The sequence below is a fragment of the Microtus oregoni genome, unplaced genomic scaffold (genome assembly GCF_018167655.1).
Source record: "Microtus oregoni isolate MIOR12 unplaced genomic scaffold, Mior012 000017F_ref0000208, whole genome shotgun sequence".
In the NCBI taxonomy this organism is placed as follows: Eukaryota; Metazoa; Chordata; class Mammalia; order Rodentia; family Cricetidae; genus Microtus; species Microtus oregoni.
In genome coordinates this window covers 27,165,054-27,185,533 of record NW_024543076.1, presented here as the reverse complement: position 1 = coordinate 27,185,533, position 20,480 = coordinate 27,165,054, and the positions used below count along the sequence as shown (strand labels likewise).

General features: G+C 45.4%; 2 protein-coding genes across 4 annotated transcripts in view; one reads left to right on the top strand and one right to left on the bottom strand.

The window, feature by feature from the left end:
- The first annotated feature begins 16,215 nt into the window (after positions 1-16,215).
- Positions 16,216-18,305, top strand: Crh (corticotropin releasing hormone). The gene is made up of 2 exons (XM_041667777.1): positions 16,216-16,532; positions 17,227-18,305. Exon 2 carries the CDS (start codon positions 17,241-17,243, stop codon positions 17,802-17,804), a length of 564 nt encoding a protein of 187 aa, XP_041523711.1. The 5' UTR covers positions 16,216-16,532; positions 17,227-17,240; the 3' UTR covers positions 17,805-18,305.
- Positions 18,306-19,505: 1,200 nt separating this feature from the next.
- The window catches only part of Trim55 (tripartite motif containing 55), a 36,031-nt gene continuing 35,056 nt past the window's right edge, over positions 19,506-20,480 (bottom strand). For 2 of the 3 annotated variants that reach the window (XM_041667673.1, XM_041667675.1), the window contains one exon: positions 19,506-20,438. In XM_041667673.1, the coding sequence (XP_041523607.1) occupies positions 20,316-20,438 (123 nt within the window). In that variant the 3' untranslated portion in view covers positions 19,506-20,315. The remainder of the gene's footprint in view (positions 20,439-20,480) is intronic. The other variant, XM_041667674.1, reaches the window with a different exon arrangement.

The following is a 20,480-nucleotide window of genomic DNA, read 5'->3' as shown; positions in this document are numbered from 1 at the left end:
TGGAACAGATAGATATCCACAATGCTGTAACCAAGGTTGTGTCTCTGACATATAACTTTGAGGAAAATTTTTATTTACTTTGATATTTCTTTCTTGGCAGAACCCCATCTTAAAGAATAAATAATTTTTTAAAATTACAAATATAAAAGCATTATATGAATCATGGGTCCATATTGGGATACAGTATTTTGCTGCAAACCCTTTAGAATAATGAATAGCGGTGCAGCAATAATATTTCTTATTTTGCCAGTGTATATATAAAGATTCTTTAGTATTGATTGGTAACTACACCACTTCTGGATAATTTTGTACTTGAACTACAAAAGAACATCAGTATTTTTATGTTTATAACGTCAAGTTCTTGGGAACATGTGGTCACTGAAGTTGAATATCTATGTGTCTTTATCTTTTTGAATACCATTGATTAGATTCTGCTTGTATCATCCATCATGAACCTCTGAATATTCCAGTGAGCCCTTCAGATCTTGTGGGTTTGCTTTACTCATGACGGTCACACATGCAAGCCCCATCGAGAGTAAGCTGGGGAAAATAAGCAAGAATTACGTTTTGATTACATCACCTTACCACTTAGGATTTACAACATGGAGTAACACATGTCCCACGCGTATCCCCTCTTAATAGTGTAGTAGCTATGTTCCTAGAGAAAGATTCTGTCAACATTAACCTGACCCTTTGCTGCTACCAGTACAGAGGGCTGCGGTGGGGATGAGAAGAGCAGACTCACTGCTCCAAGGAGTGCCTCACTGCGGGGCGGGGTGGCAGAGCTTCCGCTAATCCGAGATATATGACACCTGCATGTACCTGGAGGCAGAGAGGAGACCCCAGTGGGAAGAACTCACTACTGTTGCAGAACAAATGGTGCTAACTACCTGGAAGGAAATGGCATAGGCACCGCAGAAGACCGCCTGTGTGGTGACTTCCCTGGACACTGGCTGAGGGGCCAAAGGAAAAAAGAATGCCTGTGCCTCCTCATCTACCTTTGGGCTCGACACTTGGGTGTTGGAGATCTGAGGTAATCTGACAGAGTAAAGCCAGAAGAGAACTGATTCATGGGCTCAAGGCAAGGGCAACTGTGAGCTTGGGTGTGATGTGTGTATGTGGGACAGTCTGAATGAGAATGAGCCCGTAGGCTCATATGTTTGAATGTTTGCTCCCCAGTTGGTGGAACTGTTTGGGAAGGATTAGAAGGCGTGACCTGTTAGAGGAGGCGTATCACTTTCAAAAGTTCACACCAGTTCTCTCTCTCTCTCCCTCTTTCTCTCTCTCTCTCCTTCTCTCTGACTCTAATTTGTGGATCTACTGCTCCAGTGCCTGTCTGCCTGACAATACAGTCACCACCATGATGGCAATCACTCACCCTCTGAAACTCTAAGAAAGCCACCATTTAAATACTTTCTTTATAAAAATGTTTCTATGCATTCCTACCATGATGTGACACCCTCTGCTGCTCTCATGAGAGGCTAAATCAAGAGTCTGCCTAATTAGAATGTGAACCTCTAAAATTGTGAGTGCAGTAAATCTTTTCTTTTTATTGGTTATGCTTGCTTGGCTATTGTACTATATTTGTGCAGAACCAACAAACAGAGAGGGTTCACGGAAATTCAACATGCCAGTGTCAGCCTGGTCTCAGTGAGGTTATAAGAGAAATGTAGGACTGGACAGTAGGAACCCTCCTGAAACCAGGGCTTGACCAAAGATCTAAAGACAATGCTGTGGAGTGAGGCCTCAAATCTCTAGCCGTATCTGGTCAACCTTGTGCACAGGGGCTGGGGCGAGGTAGCTAATATTCTTGTTTTTTTTTTATAGTACTATTATCTTTCTGTTAAAATGCTCAGTATCTTTTCTTTATTCCTGATTACTGAAATTTTATGATGATGAGTCTAAAGGTGTGTACAAGTGGATATTTGTACAGAAATTTGGTAGCGAATTGTCATGAGCATTCAGTGGGCTTCTTAATTTGGAGACTCGTGTCTTGTGACTCTGGAAAATTCCATTGAGATATTTCTCTGATGATTTCCTCCTCTTTGTTATTCTTTCCCTTTCAGTCCTGTTAATCAACTGCAAGGCTTCCTGGGATTCTTTGTGAGTCTCATCTTTGCCTTTCAGAGCCCACAACTCCATTTCTTTGCTCACTATCAAGTATGTCTAGATTCCACTTATTTCCTATTTGAACATCAGAGTTACTTTTCTTTTTCTAATTTTACATTGTTTTTCTCTTAAAATGTTAATAAAACTGTTTCAGCTTCCAAAGCAATAATAAGTTCCTAATCAGTCCAGGAAGTCTTCCGTTGCTGCTGATCTCTAATTTCTACATGTGTGGGCACATGCATACACTCATGCACACAACCTTCACAAATGCATGAACACACACACACACACACACACACACACACACACACACACACACGGAGGCAGGATTTGGAATTCAGCCCAGTTAGCTTCTAGCCTCGTGTCCTTTCTCAGCTCTTCTGCTTTGGTCAACACTTTGCCATTCTCAGCAGGATTTCCTCTCCTTAAAACAAAAGCCACTTAAATATTGTTTTTTTATAAATTAGAGATTCTAACAACTGTTACTTTGGGAGCATGAATCATTTTAAGTCAATTTCTCAATTTCTTTTTTTAAAAAGAACTCCAATATTAATAAATGATTTTTTAAAAAACTCAGACAGTTGAATATGAATGGTTTTGCTGCAATGAATCACGGGGCAAGTGATCCCACTCTCTTATTCTCTTGTATCTTTTTCATCTGTTTCCCCAAAGGAGTGTGCGTGCGTTCCTGTGTGTCTGCACAAACTCGTTTTTCTCTCTGTCTGTGTGTCGTGGGGAAGGTGACCCCTGAGTACTTCTGGGCTCACAGAATGAGTTTGCTCTAAAAGGAATAAAGAGAATCACCCTGGAAAGATCTACACAGCGCTTCCTCTCAGCCTGCATACACACACCCAACTTCACTGGCTTTCATCTCTGCCTCCACGGAGCACTCTGAGGTGTCTTCCAACACCTTGACAGTGGAATTTGACCTAACTACCCTTGTCCTAGTTGGGCTGACAGCACTGGCGGCCTGGCGCCTGGAGGGCTCCAGCTGCCCATCAAAAAACAAAACAGCAACAACAAAACCTCCCTGGAGGTTTCCAAAACATATATGCAGGCCAGGCTGGTGTGAGAGAGTCACCATTTTTTTAAGAAAACAGTCAATATTCACTGTCTATGTTCCTGCTTCTCAGTCCACTGCTAGCTGGCTTTCCTCCAAAACATTGCGACTGGATTGACACATCACCGTGCCTCAAGCCACTGTGGGAGCCTGGAGTGTACAGTGCTCTGTTTCCTGCTGTCACTTGCCTTCCATTGTGTCGCACTGATAGAGGACACTCCAGGGAGACGCAAGAGGAGGGGAGAACAGGCTTCGGCTTCCTGTCTGCCTGCTGTGGGTATCAGCATGACTCAGTCACAATGCTGCATCGGTCTCTGGCTCCTACCTGCACCATCACCCCGGAACTACCTGCAGAACCCCTGTTCTTTTGGGCTCACAGTCCAAGCTTCCAAGGGCACAGCTCTGCTTGAGCTGAGTTTCCTTCCCTGACTTTTAGCTCCCTAAGGCTCTTTGTCTGAGCTGGAGGTATCAGAATCAGGAGGGAAGCACACACCCCACCCCCACCCCGGGTGGAGCCACTTCTGAGGCTCCAGCCTCTCCTCTTTGTTTCCTGGTCCTATTCTCCAAATCCTGTTTCCCCAAATCCTATGTTAAATTTTCTCTGTGAAATGAGTAAAGTTTGTGGTTATCCTGATTGACTGATAACATGATTACCAAACATACAGATTGCCAAATCCAGAGGATATCCTCTCTCATCCCTCACTCCACAGCCTCCTACACGCCCTTCTGACTGCCACGGCCTCACAACCTTGCTCTTTCTTGCTTTTCCTTCTTAACTTCGAGCTATCACAGCTCAGTTTCCCTAAGACTGACCTCTTCTTTCAGTCGCCCCTTAAATCTGGGTTTTCCCCAAACTGCCTCCTTGGCTTTTCTCATCATTTACTCTGTCTTCCCAGGTCCCCCAGCAGCAGCGGCAGCAGCAGTTCAATTGCTTACAGAAAATTCTAACTCTCTAGCCATTCAGTCTGGTCTTCGGAACTCACACACTGTGGTAGTGGCGATAAGGGTATTTCTACTCAAATGTTCCCTAGACTTTGCATTCTCAATAGTTCCCAAATAAATCCTACCAGCTCTCTTATTCGCTGCTCCCCTCCTGTGCTGACCATCTGTCTCACTGCCCAAGACAAAGCAGTGAGATTACTTTGGACATTTTCCTCTGCCCCAGCAGGCTCTAACTCCTGTCTTCTCCATGCTATAGTTCTTATGACAATTCCCACTTTTAAAAAGTCTTGACATGGACCAAAAGCAGTGCTAAGGGCTTTATGTAATCAGCTCATTTAATCCTCCCAGTAGTAAATAAGAAGAGGACCCTATTTTCTCTTCTATGAAGAAACCAACATGCAGACTGTTACATGGTCTGCCTAGTTACATACATATGACTCACAAGAGCTGGGACTTGGATCTAGGATGGCCGGCCACAACCTTTGTTTGACAAGTTCTCGAGTATCCTGGCTGTTCCCAGATTGCCTTAATCCACTTGAAGGTTTCTACTGGGCATCCGTTCTTAGGCTCCTCAACCTTGTGCCTTATGTAGTCAGCATGGAAGCATCTGTTACCATCACCACTTTGCCTGCTGTCCATCTCATCTTGTTCAGCCAACTTGAGGTCTCTGTCTGAAGTCTGAATCTGCTGTGTCATTGCCACTTAGTCCTCGTTGACTGGGCCCTTTAGAGTTGGCCTCTGGGGACCATTCTCCCTTTGCCTCCCAGGTCTTCCTTCTCTGAACACCACAGGAAACTATGGACAGTTCCAGAAACACTGTCTGATGCAGAGCCCCAGTCTTGCGTCTTCTGTTCTGAGGTTGGTTCTCTGGGAGAGGCTCCCTTTTACTGAGCGTCTTTCCCTCCCTTCTGGTCTCATCTCGGCTCTTGCCCCCTCCCTTGCTCTGTGGAGCTCTTCTCAGACCTTTCCCCCCTCTTTTGCATGAACAGAAGTCCTCTCTGCCCATACACAGATTGCCCATAACAAATGTTGTTTTCTAACATGTCTTCCTCCACGCACACTGGATATCACAAGGGTAGTGAAGATTCTTTTTCTTCTTCTTTTTTTAATCTACAACATCAAGCACAGGACCTGGGGCATAGTAAATATTTTGGTTCTTAGTTCTGTCTATCAAGTGGTCTGAACCCTGAGTAGGATATTCTGTTGGGTATGTGTGTAACGGCCGAAGAATACTTCCTAAAGACAGCACACAGCAAGCTAGGACAGACACAGCAACAACAAAATCTTTGCAAAGCATTGTGACCTGAAATGTGGCTTCAAGGACCCTCCCAAATAGCAGAGGGAAGAGAGAGAAGCCAGTCTTTCTCCCAAGCCAACCACTAAATCAGCTCTCTGGGTTATATCTCCTAAGATAAAAGAATCACACGGACACCGTGTAATTGTCTGCCTTCATTATGTGTGCTTGTTCTTTCCTTCATTATGCACAGAATTTACAAGTCGCTTTCTGCTTCCCTTCCATTTCAAATAGTCGATTGGAGATTTTAGCAAAGGTACACATTCATTAGCAGCTTTCTATACAGCAAATATTAATTTAGAAACCGGTGCGAGGAGGCACCAGCAGCAGTGTATACCTTTGACAGAATTAAACACCGCAAGTCTTTTGAAGGGCAGAGATGTGAGCTGGAAGAGTGGGCTCTGTCCCTAGGCTCTCTGTAAACACCTTTGATAATGGCTCTTAACCATTGCCCCTCAGTGGCTGCTGGAGATGTCAGAACGGGACTGCCAGCGTGGTTCATGCAGAAGAGGAAGGAGGGTTCAAATTAAAGAAGGGATGTGGTTGTGAGCCGCAGAGTGATTAAGGGGTGCTGTGCCAAGCCAGCTGCTGGAGTCTTCTCTGGTAGGACGCGCACAAATGGGGTGGCATTTTCCATCATCACACCTTGTGGTTAATGATGAGGACAGAGACATCCTGGAAGCCTGGCACATCTATGGGGTCTGTTCCTTCGAAACACGGGACCGCCATACCCCTACCCAGGGCCCCGGGGGAGCCTGAATGATAGGAAGGAGAGGGGGAGATGAGAAAATTCCAGCTCTTTCCACACACCTACTGGGAGACGGGAAGCAATTCACCCACCCATTCTGCACCTCTGCTTATTCATCTCAGTAATGTGGATAATAATTCCTACTTCCCAGCAGGGTTCTGGGATGAAGGATTAGCAGCACAAAAACAAAGCTTCTGAAAGAAACACAGACAAAGGAAGCTATTATTGTACTTTCCTTGGCCCAGAAGGAGGGAGCTGCAGTGCCCCACATTTCTTAGCAGAAAGGGCTGCGGCCAGCTTCTGAGCAGTTCCTCAGCCCAGGAAGGAGGTTTCCAGTGGAGAATTCCCCCTAATGCTCTAGAGGATACTAGAGTGGTCGTTTAATAGTTCATACCCCGCTCCAACCCTCATGCGCAGCTCTAGCTCTTGCTGGTTCATGGCTTTACTCTTGGCTCTTTGTCCAGTCCTTTCCCCAGGAAAGTTCTGTGTGCTGGAGAGAGGTGTTGTGGAACTCAGGTCTCTAACCTTGCTTGGGGAATGCACCTGAAATTTGGTCCAGGTCACCCAGCTAGGAAGTAATAACGTCAGAAAAACAGTAAGACAATTGGCTGCTGCCATCTCAGAACTTATCTCGGAGGAATGTTTGCAAAGCTAGATGAACAGTTTTGCCCTTAAGAAAATCTTTAAGCAAAGATGCTATGAGGCCTTCCATAAAAAATGTCATTTATTTTAGTGTGTTCATGGAATAGGTGACTTAAACACTGAATATGAATTGATTTTTCAGTTCTGGAGGATAGGAAGTCCAAGATTGTTGGGAGCATTGAGACCCCAGATCCTAAATTTCTTGTAATCCCCTGATCTGAGTGCCTACAGATGCTCTGAGCATGAGACCTTCAGGAGTTCCTGATGGCAGGAGAGGTTTCTGGTGGGTTTGGCTGGGGCGTGGCTATCTCTATATAATCTGCCCCTGAACACAATAAAGGGGGCATTCTTGGGGAATTCAAGGATGACCCGTGTGCTGTCTCTCTGTGTGTGTCTGTGTATTTTAACCTCCAGCCCCCTTGCCCGAAGCTCGCTAACTGGGTGCCAGCGCACAGAGCGCAGACACGGGGGCGCAGTGCGCGACACAAGAGCAAGTGGATACAGTGTTTGCTGAGAACCCTCTTGCTTTCGGATGACAAAGGGTTGGTGGGAAAGAGAGGCCATCATTCTTGTCTCCTTTAGGAGAGCACCAATCCCATTCAGGGTGTGTCTACATTCATGTTCTCCCAAAGGCTGTAACAATGAGAAGGAGACTTTGATGTAAGAATTCGGAGGGCACAAAAATTTTCATTACGTAGCATGATTCTTCTTTAGAAACTGAGCAGCACTTTTTACAGAGGAAACCTATCTAGTTATGTAATTATAGTTCTCCATTCAAATAAAAAAAATCCCCTTTGCAATTACTGTTGTTTCTGGGAAGCTAAAAGTGCCAATGCACACGGCAGAATTTTAGAGCTATTAAGAATCAAAGTACAAAGAAAACAAGTTGGGAAATTAGGTGCAACTCAAAGATATCTCTATATTTAATTTCATATGAATAAGACTATTAAACTCGGCTGCTGCCTGAGGCTATTAAGTCTTTTTCTATTTTCCTGGGGATATGATTGCTCGGATCACTCCAAAAATGTATTCAAAAAGGGGGAGAAAATGTGGCAAATCAGGCAGTCCTTACTCCAGACATGGGTTTCCCACAGCCCCCTTCCAAGTATCCATTAGCTGTCAGAACTATAGGGCCAATGGGGCCTTTCTGCTTAACAGGACTTAAACAGTCAGCCTCCCGTATCCAACACTCACTGTGTGAGAACTGTGTATTAAGTCTCAGATGGTGAAGAAGTGGAAGGCAAGGTCCTAGACGAGCTGAGAGTCAAGGAGGGCACACATGTACACTTGTAACTTTCCTGATGGATGCTAATATCCCATTTCTATATATGGACCAGAGAAGCCTTGGAGACACACACACACACACACACACACACACACACACACACACAAGTTTGTTTCTCAGTTCCCGACAGTCATGAATCCAGATCTAGGGAAGCATCTTTGGAATCCACAGCTCTTGAACACTGACTGCCTTGTTGCTTCCTGTCCCTTTGGGTAACTGAATTTCCAGAAAAGGAAGGCAGTGTCTCTCACGGCAATTGGTTCTTTCTAGATCCCTTCCTCTGAGAGCCAGGCCTAGAGGTCTACACTGAGTAACTATGCATCACCTTCACCTGGCCAAGAAAGTCACAAGCAGGCTCGATCACCCCATCAATGGCAAATGAGCATTCAGCAGCCTCTTCCTAGGAGCTGACCCTTTCAAGAGCAAGAATTTCTGAGCACCCTAAAACGTCAGGGTCATCATACCCCAAGATGCTCTTCCAGAGCAAAATAGGCCATTTTCCTCACAGAAATGATGAAAATAGCTAGCAGGTTTAACTGTTGGCATAAATGTTAGGTGCCAAAGGAAGGCCATGCAGGGAGATTCCTTCCAGACAGTGCTGTTGCAGTCACTCTGTTCCCAGCTAGCCTCCCCATAGCAGGCTGTGTGGGCAAGTCAGTCTAAAGAGTCTGAAGATTTGGGATTTAGAACACTACAGAATAAAAATGTAAAACACTAAAAATTCTTCAGTAAAATATATGTTCAAATTCACTTTATCTCTGCCCCTTCCCTTTTTGTAAAACTAGTAATTTCCCTAGGAACCTTATTGGAGGACTTATTCTTCAGAGCCTTTTGCCTTCAGGGACATACCAACATGGTAAATGTGATTAGGTTTAGACTCTGGCAGGCTGAAGGAGTCTGTATGTTGTTGTTGTTGTCTGACAGAGTCTTACTGTGTAGCCCAGGCTAGCTTCCAGCTGTGATTTTTAAATGTAATGTTTATGAATATAAATGTCTACTCAGGATGTTTGGTTGGTGGGTTTCTTTCTTGGGCCAACTATATTGTAAGATGATTAGTTCCTGCAAATTGCCATTGTCTGAGCCTAGACCAGAAACTTCAATGTAAATAGAAAGGTCAGTCTTGTCTGTCATGACCAGGGGACTGGGCTTGTCAGGGAAGAAGACGTGGCTCTTTCCTGATGTCCTGAGTCATCTCACCAGGGTCAGTTACTTCCGAACTTCTGGAAAAACAGAGGGCTAGGTGACAATATCCTTGCCGTTTTCCGAGGAAAGGAGACAAGGTGTCCAGGAAGGACTCCTGGATGCTGAGAGAATGGCTGGTGGGAACTGAGATGGAGCCCTGTCACCACCACAAAATCTGGACAGTGTGGTTTGGATGTGCACAGGTGGAACATTCTGTGTTCTCTGGATCCCGTCCTTGCGTCTGTAACTTCTGTCACCTCGGGTCCATGGCGTCAACTTTGCAGATGAGCAATCGAATGAGCAGAAAGTGTAAGTGTGTCTGTGTGTCTGTTTGTTTTACCCTCTGTTCCCCAATCTGTTTGCTGCACTGCATTCAGAATTATCAACCCCTCTCTGAGGCCATGAAATGACGGTGCTATCCCAGTAAGGTATAATGTCAGCATAATCCCTGGTAAAGAACCATGTATGTGTAGAATGTTTGTCATGCTTCTGAAAAATATCAGGAAAAAATGAAGTAGCATCCAAGGAAGCAAAATGAGGAAGTTCAGGGGACAGGAGGACAGAGAGGGTGGAGTGAGTCCCAAGGGAAGGGCTTTGACAGGCAGCAAAAGTGAAGGCCTTCTGGGAGTCTGCTGAAATAGGGGCAGAACCTAGGCCAGACAATTGGAATTCTAGGTACATACGACTCAAACTCTCTCATCCTCAGGGAAGGCAAGACGTCCAGATGTCTGCCAGTTATGCCCAAAGCAAATAAGTGAGATTTTATAAAATCTATTGCTAAGGGCTGAGCTGTGTCTTCTTCCTTATATACATGTATTGACATTCTCACCCTCAAGGTCTTAGAATGGACTGGGTTGTTAGAAATGACCTGTTGGGAGGCAGTTCAGTAAAATTAGGTCATAGAGAACTGTTAGGTATGTTCGCTTAGACGAACCTCTCCACTGATGCAAATAATCCCAATCAGACCAAGTCATATCGAATCATACCGAATTAAAGATGCCCATGTTTAATGGAGTACTCCTGGGTGGCCCCCAGAAAACATGGAGAGGAGAAGAGAGAAGGAGAGACCACACAAAACCCAGTGACCAAGTGTTCATTTTCTGGGGCAACTTAAATAGCCTGTGGGAGTGGTCTCACTTCCCTGGGAAGGGGTTACCGTTTGGTGGGCTTTCTTGACCCTCCTTAGGGAGGGCTCACCATTTGGTGGGCTTTCTCAGAGATGGAGTTTGGACTAAGGCAACTCCAGAAACTGGGGTGAAGCCCCCAGGCAAACAATCCAGACTTTTTGTATAAAGGGGTGTTAGGGAGCTGAGATGATGTTTCTGACCAAGTAAGAACTGTTTGCACCATATCTTTAAGTGGAAAGGGGGAAATTATAGAATACAGTTGTGCTATTTAGTTGTTTCGGGATGGTAGACTTCTGCATGAACTTTCTGTCCTGCATTCAATCAATGGCTGTGGAATATCCACTCAGATTATGGAGTGACCACTACATTCATTCAGTAGGCTATGAAGTATATGCTGAATGCATTCAACAGGCTGGGGAGAGCCCACTGCATTCATTCAACAGGCTGGAGAGAGTCCACTGCATTCATTCAATAGGCTAGACAGTGTCCCCTGCATTCATTCAGCAGGCTTGAGAGAGTCCCCTGCATTCATTCAACAGGCTAGACAGTGTCCACTGAATTCATTCAACAGGCTAGAGAGTGTCCACTGCTTAATTTGACAGGTTAGGGAGTGTCCCCTGTGTTTTGAACGGGAAAAGGCAACTCATGCAGAAAACCCTTGTCTTGGCACACAGTACATAGTCTATGTTGTGATAGTGGCTACTGAAATGTGAGCTTTATGATGAGGGGCATCCATTCTAGCAGAACATAAAAATACAGGTCCTACAGAGATGGAAAACAAGGAAAGAGATATTTTGATAAGAGGGGACCATTATGGGACTAGCAAGAAACATGGCACTAGGAAAATTGCCAGGAATCCACAAGGATGACCCCCAGCTAAGACCCTAAGCAATGGAGGAGAGGGTGCTCGAACCGGCCTTGCCCTGTAGTCAGATTGATGACTATCTTAAATGTCACCATAGAACCTTCATCCAGCAACTGATGGAAACAGAGGCAGAGACCCACAGTGGAGCACTGGGCTGAGCTCCCAAAGTCCAGCTGAAGAGAGGAAGGAGTGAGAGTGTGAGCAAAGAGGTCAAGACTATGATGGGGACACCCACTGACACTGCTTACCTGAGCTAATGGGAGCTCACCAACTATAGCTGGACAGGGAAGGAACCAGCATAGGACCAAACTAGGCTCTCTGAATGTGGATGACAGTTGTATGGTTGGGGTAGACTGAGGGGCCACTGGCAGTGGCACCAGGATTTATCCCTACTGCTTGTACTGGCTTTTTGGAACCCATTTTCTTTGGATGGATACCTTGCTCAGCCTAGATATACTAGGGAAGGCCTTGGACCTTTCCCAAAGCAATGTGCCTTACCCTCTCTGAAGAGTGGATGGGGGTTGGGGTGCAGGGAAGATGGAGGGAAGGAAAGGAGAGGAGGGAGTAGGAACTGGGATTGGTATGTAAAATGAAAAAAGATAGTTTGTTTCTGTTATGCCCAGATCTGCGAAGTCACCCAAAAACCAACAAGGAGACCGAGCTCTGTATGTAAAAGCAAAGAGCCTTTATTTTATACAAGTTTGCAAACTCGGTCTCTCCATGTGTCCAATGTATTGGAATGATCAGAGAGCCCAGAGCTCAGTTAGAGTTGGGTTTTTGTAGTAGTAAAGGTGGGGTTGAGGGATTTCTAAGGTTCAGGACCCCTGATTGGCTGACATTTGTCTAGGGGTGTCATGGTGAGTGTGTGCTGGCAGGTGATCCTATCTACAACAGTTGGAATGTTAGGAATTTCCTTTGGATGGTCTATTCTTGGGTGGTGCCTGGAAATCTCAGTTTGTGGTTCTTCCTGCAACCAGGTATTGCTTCAGGGTAAACTACTGAGACTCAGGCCTCCAGTAAGCTTATCCTGCCTGAGTCCTACACTGGTAGGTGATAATGGCTGGAAGTTAAGAACTTTCTTTGGGGGGGGGTCAGTTCCTTATCATGGCTGGCTGAGTCCTACAGTTTCCTTTTAAAAAATAAAATAAAATAAAAAATACAGGTCCTAAACTTAATCTGAGAAATAGTCCAAAAACAAACCACTTATTAATTAAAGGATTAATCTACATTGCCAAAAAGTTATACACACATGCAATATACATGTTTTAGTATGTGCATACATCATGGTACAGCTAAGTGGAGCTAACTTACCTGTATGCCATTTTCTGTGGTGAGAACATTTAAAATCTACTCTTTTTTTGCATTTAGGGTTTAGAACATAAGTTTCCTTTAAAGTGGAAATCACAACTAAAAACAGTATGAGCTCTATTGAGAAAATATCTGATCTCATTACAAACACTTGGAGACAGGTACCAACATGGTAAGTGTGATTAGCTTTAGGCTCTAACACACTGAGAGATTCTGTGCAGTGTTGTTGCTGTTGTCTGACAGAGTCTTACTGTGTAGCCCAGGCTGGCTTCCAGCTGGGCTCCTCTTGCTTGCTGAAGGTGATAGGAGGACAGAGATCTGCCACCACACCTGGCTTGTGTCCTTCACTGCCTTTTTCAGAACCCTCTATGAAGATAGTATATGGCTTTGATACTAGAAGAGACTATTAAAAGTTACAATGTTCCTGAAAACCTTTCCCCATCATCTTATAGAGGGGAAGGGTGGCTATTAATCTATCTAAAGTGCAGGGACCACAATGATTAAGCCACGTGTCCATCCTAGGCATTTGTGAAGTCTATGAGTAAAGATAGTTGATTAAGTTCAACAATTGAAAACTTGGAGAGTGGATTTTTTTTGACTGAATTTGCCAATAGAAGGGTATGAAGATGCAAAGAGATGCAGGAGTTACCCTCTCTCTGTCTCTGTCTCTGTCTCTCTCTCTATCTGTCTCTCTCCCCTCATGTGTTCGTGTGTGTGTGTGTGTGTGTGTGTGTGAACCCATGTGCCTGTGTGTGGTATTAGGGCTTGAACCAGGCAAGTGCTCTATCGCTGAGTTACATACCCAACTCTATTGCTTCTCTTTTGTTTTATTAATCTGTACTCCATATTATTTAATTCTACCCTATGTTATATTGCTATTGAAAATATATTTTGAGCAGGAATTATTTGGCACCCATGTTTTTGGACAGTGTTTCTAGGATCTGAGCATTTGTGTTGGTCCTTCCATGACTCCTGTCAATAGGGACATGGTATCTCTTGGTGTGAGTCTTATGAGCCCAGATCCTTAGTCTTATCTGATTGTGTCTTACATTGTTACTTCTGCAATCACAACCTGTATCATAACTTCCAGAATCTTCCATACTCTCTGTATTCTGTAAAAAGATAAAAATTGAAGCTTTTTAAAAGTCATCTGTGCACTTAAAACTCCACATCATAAACCCAAGTTTCAGCTAACATGAAAATAGCATTGTGCACACACGGACACTCGGAGCCAATAGGGACTGCATGGAGAATTTCTGCTTTCTCCTATCTTGGGAATAAAAGAAAAACCCAAGAAAAGTACCTCACGAACTGATATGTGTGTTGCCCCACTGAAATTCCACCCATCTTAACTCACTCATGTTCCTCTCCTGAGGAAGGAAGCCCAAAGGATATTGAGATCCTGTATATGTGATTAGTAAGGCTGGTGGTCACAAGAACTGAGGAAGGAAGCCCAAAGGATATTGAGATCCTGTGTATGTGATTAGTAAGGCTGGTGGTCACAAGAACTGAGGAAGGAAGCCCAAAGGATATTGAGATCCTGTGTATGTGATTAGTAAGGCTGGTGGTCACAAGAACTGAGGAAGGAAGCTCAAAGGATATTGAGATCCTGTGTATGTGATTAGTAAGGCTGGTGGTCACAAGAACTGAGGAAGGAGGCCCAAAGGATATTGAGATCCTGTATATGTAATTAGTAAGGCTGGTAGTCACAAGAACTGGATTCTCACTCTGACTTTTTCACTAGCTGAGTGACTTCAGATAAGCTACATAACCTCTGGTTGTCACTTAAACCAAGCAGTCACTTCCAGTGTGAGTGCTCTCTGATTTAATGCGATCTAACTTTGGGTAAATTATGATGCTCCACAATCTATATTCCTGGTAAGGACTCAGGAAGGATAACAGAGCTAGAATAAGTCAGCTTTCCCAAATGGCCCTATGGGAAGGATGTCAGCCAGAGCCCTATACTTGCTACTTCTCCCCTAAGGACCCCCCCTGACCTCCCTGGCAAGCCCATGGTTGCGCTTCTTTTTCTTACTTCCTCCTCAGGATTCATTGACCTGCCTTCCCTCTCCGGAGTGACATTTAAGGTGAAGTTTGTGAATGAGTAGAGAAGAAGTAATGAAGGAAAGTTAAAGCCACAACAACAAACCCCAAACCAACTTCTCAAAAGCCCCAAGTAACAAGAATGAAGGTTCTGGAGGCCTCCGTATCCATGCAAGCACAGCTTTGCTCCAAACCACTGTTTAATCATGACTTATTAAAACCCGCATTTTCCCAGTTGACAGGATCCTTTCTCTGTTCTCTTCTATCAGAAGTAAATCCCACAGCACATCACTCCAGCTATGAGCTGATTTCTCTGGAAATCCCCAGTGTGCCCCTACCGTCCTCTTGTTTCTAGAACAGTTGTGGATTAGTGCAGACGCCAAACAGAGGTTGAAATCTGCATTCATTATCTGTCCTGTTAGTTACAGAGAAAATGGCAGAGATATCCAGAAACAAGGAACAAGACAATTTGGAGAGCAACCATGGCGGCTATGAAGCAGCCAAAGTGAATCACAGACACCAGAGTTTGTAACAGCGCTGTGAATTGCAGGATTAAAGGTAACTGCTTCCCACTTAGATAAAATATCCATTTAACTCAAGAATTGAGAGTGGATTTGTAGATTCGGCATTCCATTAGGTAACAGTGTCAGAGTGCAATTATTGATGACACTTGTGGTGCACATTTGTAGAAAGAAACAGAAAAAAAAAACCCAAAGAACCTGAGTGCCTTGCTGTACATGTGCTCATGGTTGCGCAGTATGCGGAGGTGAAACAAAAGATCTTTTCACAGATTCAGTAGCTGATGTTTCCCCAGGGTCTTAACACATGAGTTAGAATGGATGCCTTCCTCCTTGGGTTTGTAGTATAGACTCGGAATATATTGTTAAATGCCTACAGGTCTCTGTGATCTTCTGAGGGGAACTGAAGAGTCCTGATTAACTTTAGACTCTGAGAGGAACCCCACAGAAGGCCTGAGATTGTCCTGAACCTGATGTCTTTGTTAGAATCTATGTTTAGGCCCTTCGACATTGAAATAGCTCTTTCCTCATCAAGACAAACACTGAGCTGGGTTTCACAAAAGAACTTATTGGTCTTGTCCTCAGCTCCGTGATTCCTTTATCTGCCCTTGGGAGGACTAAGTGGTTAAAAGCTAAAACCTGGTTGTCTTTGCACCAATGTCCCCCTAGTCCTTCATTCTCCTCCAGGCAGGAAGATGGTGGGACCATAGTAAAGATGTTATTTCACATACTGAGATGTTTCTTGAGAGGACAGCCTGACAAAACAGTTAGGTGGGGGCCGTGGAGCATCAGGGGATGTCCAGGTCTCCCCTCTTAATAGTGCCTATTTTCCTGGTAGCACTGTACTGATGGGCCTCTCTCCCCACCTCTTCTCTCCTTTCCCAGTCTACGTCTCTTTTCCGGTATTTATCTGGCCTATCATAGTAAGAGGTCAGTATGCTTCCCACACTTGGATAATCTCATTCAAGAATTTTTGTCAATGGACAAGTCATAAGAAGCCCTTCCATTTTAGGGCTCGTTGACGTCACCAAGGAGGCGATAAATATCTGTTGATATAATTGGATGTGAGATTCAGTGTTGAAATAGCAGAACTCTGTCCCTCGCTCCTTGGCAGGGCCCTATGATTTATGCAGGAGCAGAGGCAGCACGCAATCGAGCTGTCAAGAGAGCGTCAGCTTATTAGGCAAACGCTGCGGGCTTTCTGAAGAGGGTCGACGTTATAAAATCTCACTCCAGCCTCTGGTGTTGAGAAACTCAGAGCCCAAGTACGTTGAGAGGCCTTGGGGAAGGGAAGAGGCAACAGAAAGGGAGAAGAGAAAGGCAAAGAGGAAGAGATCCCGCAAGAGGCGTCCTGGGAGAGGTCCCTCTGCAGAGGCAGCAGCGCGTCTCACCTGCCAAGGGAGGAGAAGGTAGGCAGCGCCTAGACGGGCGGGCGGGCGCCGCCAACTTTGTACTGCCTGAGCTTCTGTGGTGAGCCCCGGAGCCAGTTGCCCCTGTGCGGGAGTGCCTGTGTCTGTGCATGTATGTGTGTGTGTGTCTCCAACTGTGCCTTAAAATTCCAATCGCAGTGGTGATGTAGCAAAAGGCAAAGTTAGACGGCTGCTCATCTTTATCCACTCAATTTGCCACTTACCGCTCACAGTTTGTGTAAAGAATGGCTCCCCCATAACGCCCCACGTCCATCCTGACCCCCAAGCAAAGGGAGTAAGGGCAGGGATGGAGACACGGAGGAGGCCGTTTTCAATTTGGGAAAAAAAGGCTGTCCGAAAGGGGGCGATCAGGGCGGGCGATAGCTTAAACCTGTGGCATTTCTTCGGGCTCAGGGAAGTCCGTCTTGGGAATACGTTTGGGAGATCCTTAGGAAGAGGAGGCAAGGGCTGTCCTTTCTAGGTATTCAAAGACGGGTCACCTGCTGGTTAGCAGATGAGCCTTGCGGACGCCTAGCTTCAGCACCGCGGACAGCGCCACCAAAGCCCAGCGCCGGGCTGGGGGGGGGGGGTGTCAGGAAGCCTGGGTGCAACTCCTAGCTGAGCTAAACTCTAACTAGTCTTCCTTCTCTTCCCCACCTTCTCTCCTCTGCCCTCCCCCACCTCCGTGCCGCAGCAAGCGCCCCTAACATGCGGCTGCGGCTGCTGGTGTCCGTGGGCATCCTGTTGATGGCTCTGTCGCCCAGCCCTCCATGCAGGGCTCTGGTGAGCAGGGGACCTGTCCCCGGCGCCCCGCGGTCCCCTCAGCCCCTGAATTTCCTGCAGCCAGAGCAGCCCCAGCAGCCTCAGCCCGTTCTGATCCGCATGGGAGAAGAATACTTCCTCCGCCTGGGGAACCTCAACAGAAGCCCCGCCGCTCGGCTGTCGCCCGACTCCTCGCCCCTCTCCGCGGGTCGCGGCAGCCGCCCCTCGCAAGACCAGGCAGCGGCTAACTTTTTCCGCGTGTTGCTGCAGCAGCTGCAGACGCCTCAGCGCTCGCTCGACAGCCGCGCAGGGCCGGCGGAGCGCGGCGCAGAGGATACCCTCGGTGGACACCAGGGGGCGCTGGAGAGGGAGAGGCGGTCCGAGGAGCCGCCCATCTCTCTGGATCTCACCTTCCACCTTCTGCGCGAAGTCTTGGAAATGGCCAGGGCAGAGCAGTTAGCCCAACAAGCTCACAGCAACAGGAAACTGATGGAGATCATTGGGAAATGAAATGGTGCGTTTGACCAAAACGATTCTGTATTTAGCACACCAGTAAAAATTAAACAATTAAAACTCAATATTCTGTACCATATCGCAGCTCTGATATCATTTGTTTATTTTTATATAGCTTGAAGCATAGACTATGTACAGGGAGAGAGCCTATACACCCCTTAATTAGCATGCACAAAGTGTATTCGTATGCAGTAGCAAAACAGCGTTATTGAATTGCCCGTGCTTAGCATCCATGTGCAAATAGCGTCTTTGCAGCTGTATCTTACAGAAAAGGTGGACCCAAGGGGGAAAGCTTTGTGAGAACCATGTGGAAGGTGCCCATTGTTTTTGTTTGGGGTCACAGCAGAAGAGAATTCATTCTCGAGGGGTGGCCAGGAATAATGTGTAAGCTCTTCGAATCAACTTTTTCTTGTAAACGTTTCACTAATAAAACATCTTTCCAATCCTTGGTCAATTTGGTTGTGTAAGAGAACGTTGAATATTTATATTTTTAATAAAATCTGCAAAGGTTATTGTGATTTTGTTTTTCCTCTTTAGTGTGTCTAAAGAAATTGCCCCAGCACAAGAAAATAAAACCACAACAACCTCCCCTCCCTATCGCCTACATTTTTCTCCTGAAAACACCAACATCTGTCCAGTAGCTCACGCAGACCTTCTGACTATCCTGGGCTCGTCCATGTCCTCGGGTTTCTCTTCAGAGACCGAATTAAATAATTTTAGAGATCTCTCTGGCCTCGGAAACTTGGTAATTTTGCAACTGGAATATCAGTCACAGTGGAAATTAACATGCAAACATAATCAGTGAGTGGAGGGGGGTGTGGGCGGGCAGGCGTGCAGCATGGCAAATGTGGCGCCTTCGGAGAACCACTAGCAGGGGTCAGCTCGCTCCTACCTACCATGTGAGTCCTGGGGACTGAGCTCAGGTCTCCAGGCCCAGAGGCAAATTCCTTTCCCCACTGAACTACCTCGCCAGCACGAGCTAGGACAAGCTTAATAACGCAAACACTTCAAGTAACTGTTGTGATCCAGCTGCCCTCACTCCCACTGACTGACAAGGGAACTTCCTTGTGGTCTGTAATTGACAAGGATGTTTGTGTTCTTTTTGGCCCGCGGGTCTCCACAGAAGCAGTAGAGGTATAAAAGGTTGCTGGGCAAAATAAAGGTTGCTGGGCAAAATAAAGGTTGCTGTTCTTCCACCTGAAGAGAAGCCTCTGTGTCTCAATCCCGGCACCCCTTGCCAGTCTCAGCTATCCAGGCTGCGCTGGCTGCAGCAGTAACTAAATATATTTGCTGAAAGGGACACTTGGGAAATTTTTCTTAAAAGGAACATTTTGATTTTTAATAAACTACACAAATACCCTTCATATTTGTCCCTATTGCAGTCCTAAAAACTGTGACTTGTAGGACTTGATTATTTGCACGTAAAACTGAACAGCGCATCTAATTAGTTTGACAATATACTTGCCTCTAGTAGTTTAGTTATAGCTTTAAAATGTTCAGTCCCATGATAAATACTTTAAAATTAATTTATATGTATGAAGATGGTGCTTCTCTTGAGAACCTTGAATTATGCTTGACTAATGACTTAATAATAATATGAGTAATTGAATAAATCATAGGAGACTAAGGTTTTTAAAAACAGCATTTATTTAAGAGTTCACTTAAAGTTATACTTATGTGAGGAAGGCATCACAGTGATAGATGATAGATAGATAGATAGATAGATAGATTAGATGATAGGAGGAGAATTGTGTATATCTTTAAATACATGCAGCTGTTCCACAGTTTATCAACTCGCTGCTACGATGGGCACATAAGAAAGTAGATAGTTCCTCCCAAAAGTCTTCAATTGAAATGTCTGATGTATGAATATAAGATTATGAGATATGTGATTAAAATTAGAAAAATGTCAAAAGAGATACCCTAACCGTTGTCCTTCTGAACTACAGAAGTGTGGCCAAATTCAGAGACTACTTCTGGCTGCACATTCAGTGACGTGTGTAGAAACGAGGAGCCTTCTTCCCAGCCTTGGTCAGCAACCTCTCTCATGCCGAGATTTGGATAAATCGGTCAGTTCTGAACTGACACTGAATGTCACCAACAAGCTGCAATGCTAAGGGAAAAAACACGACTGTGCTAAAAATAACAAGAAGCCATGCCCACGGGAGACGAGAGTGGAGTGCCCACTTTGTTAACACTTGCCACTTAAAGCTGACGTGCACACATGTGCCACACCTACACAACCTTCAGAATGATGCCCACATAATAAAGGATTTGCATAAGATCAAGTTTCTTTATACCAGTGTTTTCTGCAATTTTGTTCTGAGCATATTGCATTTTCTCAGCAAATTAGATAAGTCATCTGGAATTAAAGGTTTATTATTTTCTCTCAGAAATCCTGTCCGGAGGTCCCATTCATACGCGTCACGGTGAATTTCACCCAGAAGTTCCCCGCGGCTTGGTGCGCATCTCACCCGGGCCGCCAGGGGGCAGCAGCCAGAATATATATCATTCATTCAGGGAATTCAACCAGGAGAAGGAGAAGACATGGCGAGCTGACTCAGAATCAGCCCCACCCCCACTGCCCGAGGCTGATGCCTGTCCCTGGGGAGAAGGGGCCTCAAATCCAATCTGCAAAAAAAGAAAATGCGTTTGAGAGAGAGTTGGGAGCAG

Bases quoted from the DNA above. Each gene is read 5' to 3' on its own strand.
- Crh (XM_041667777.1), top strand. From the start codon at position 17,241: ATGCGGCTGCGGCTGCTGGTGTCCGTGGGCATCCTGTTGATGGCTCTG.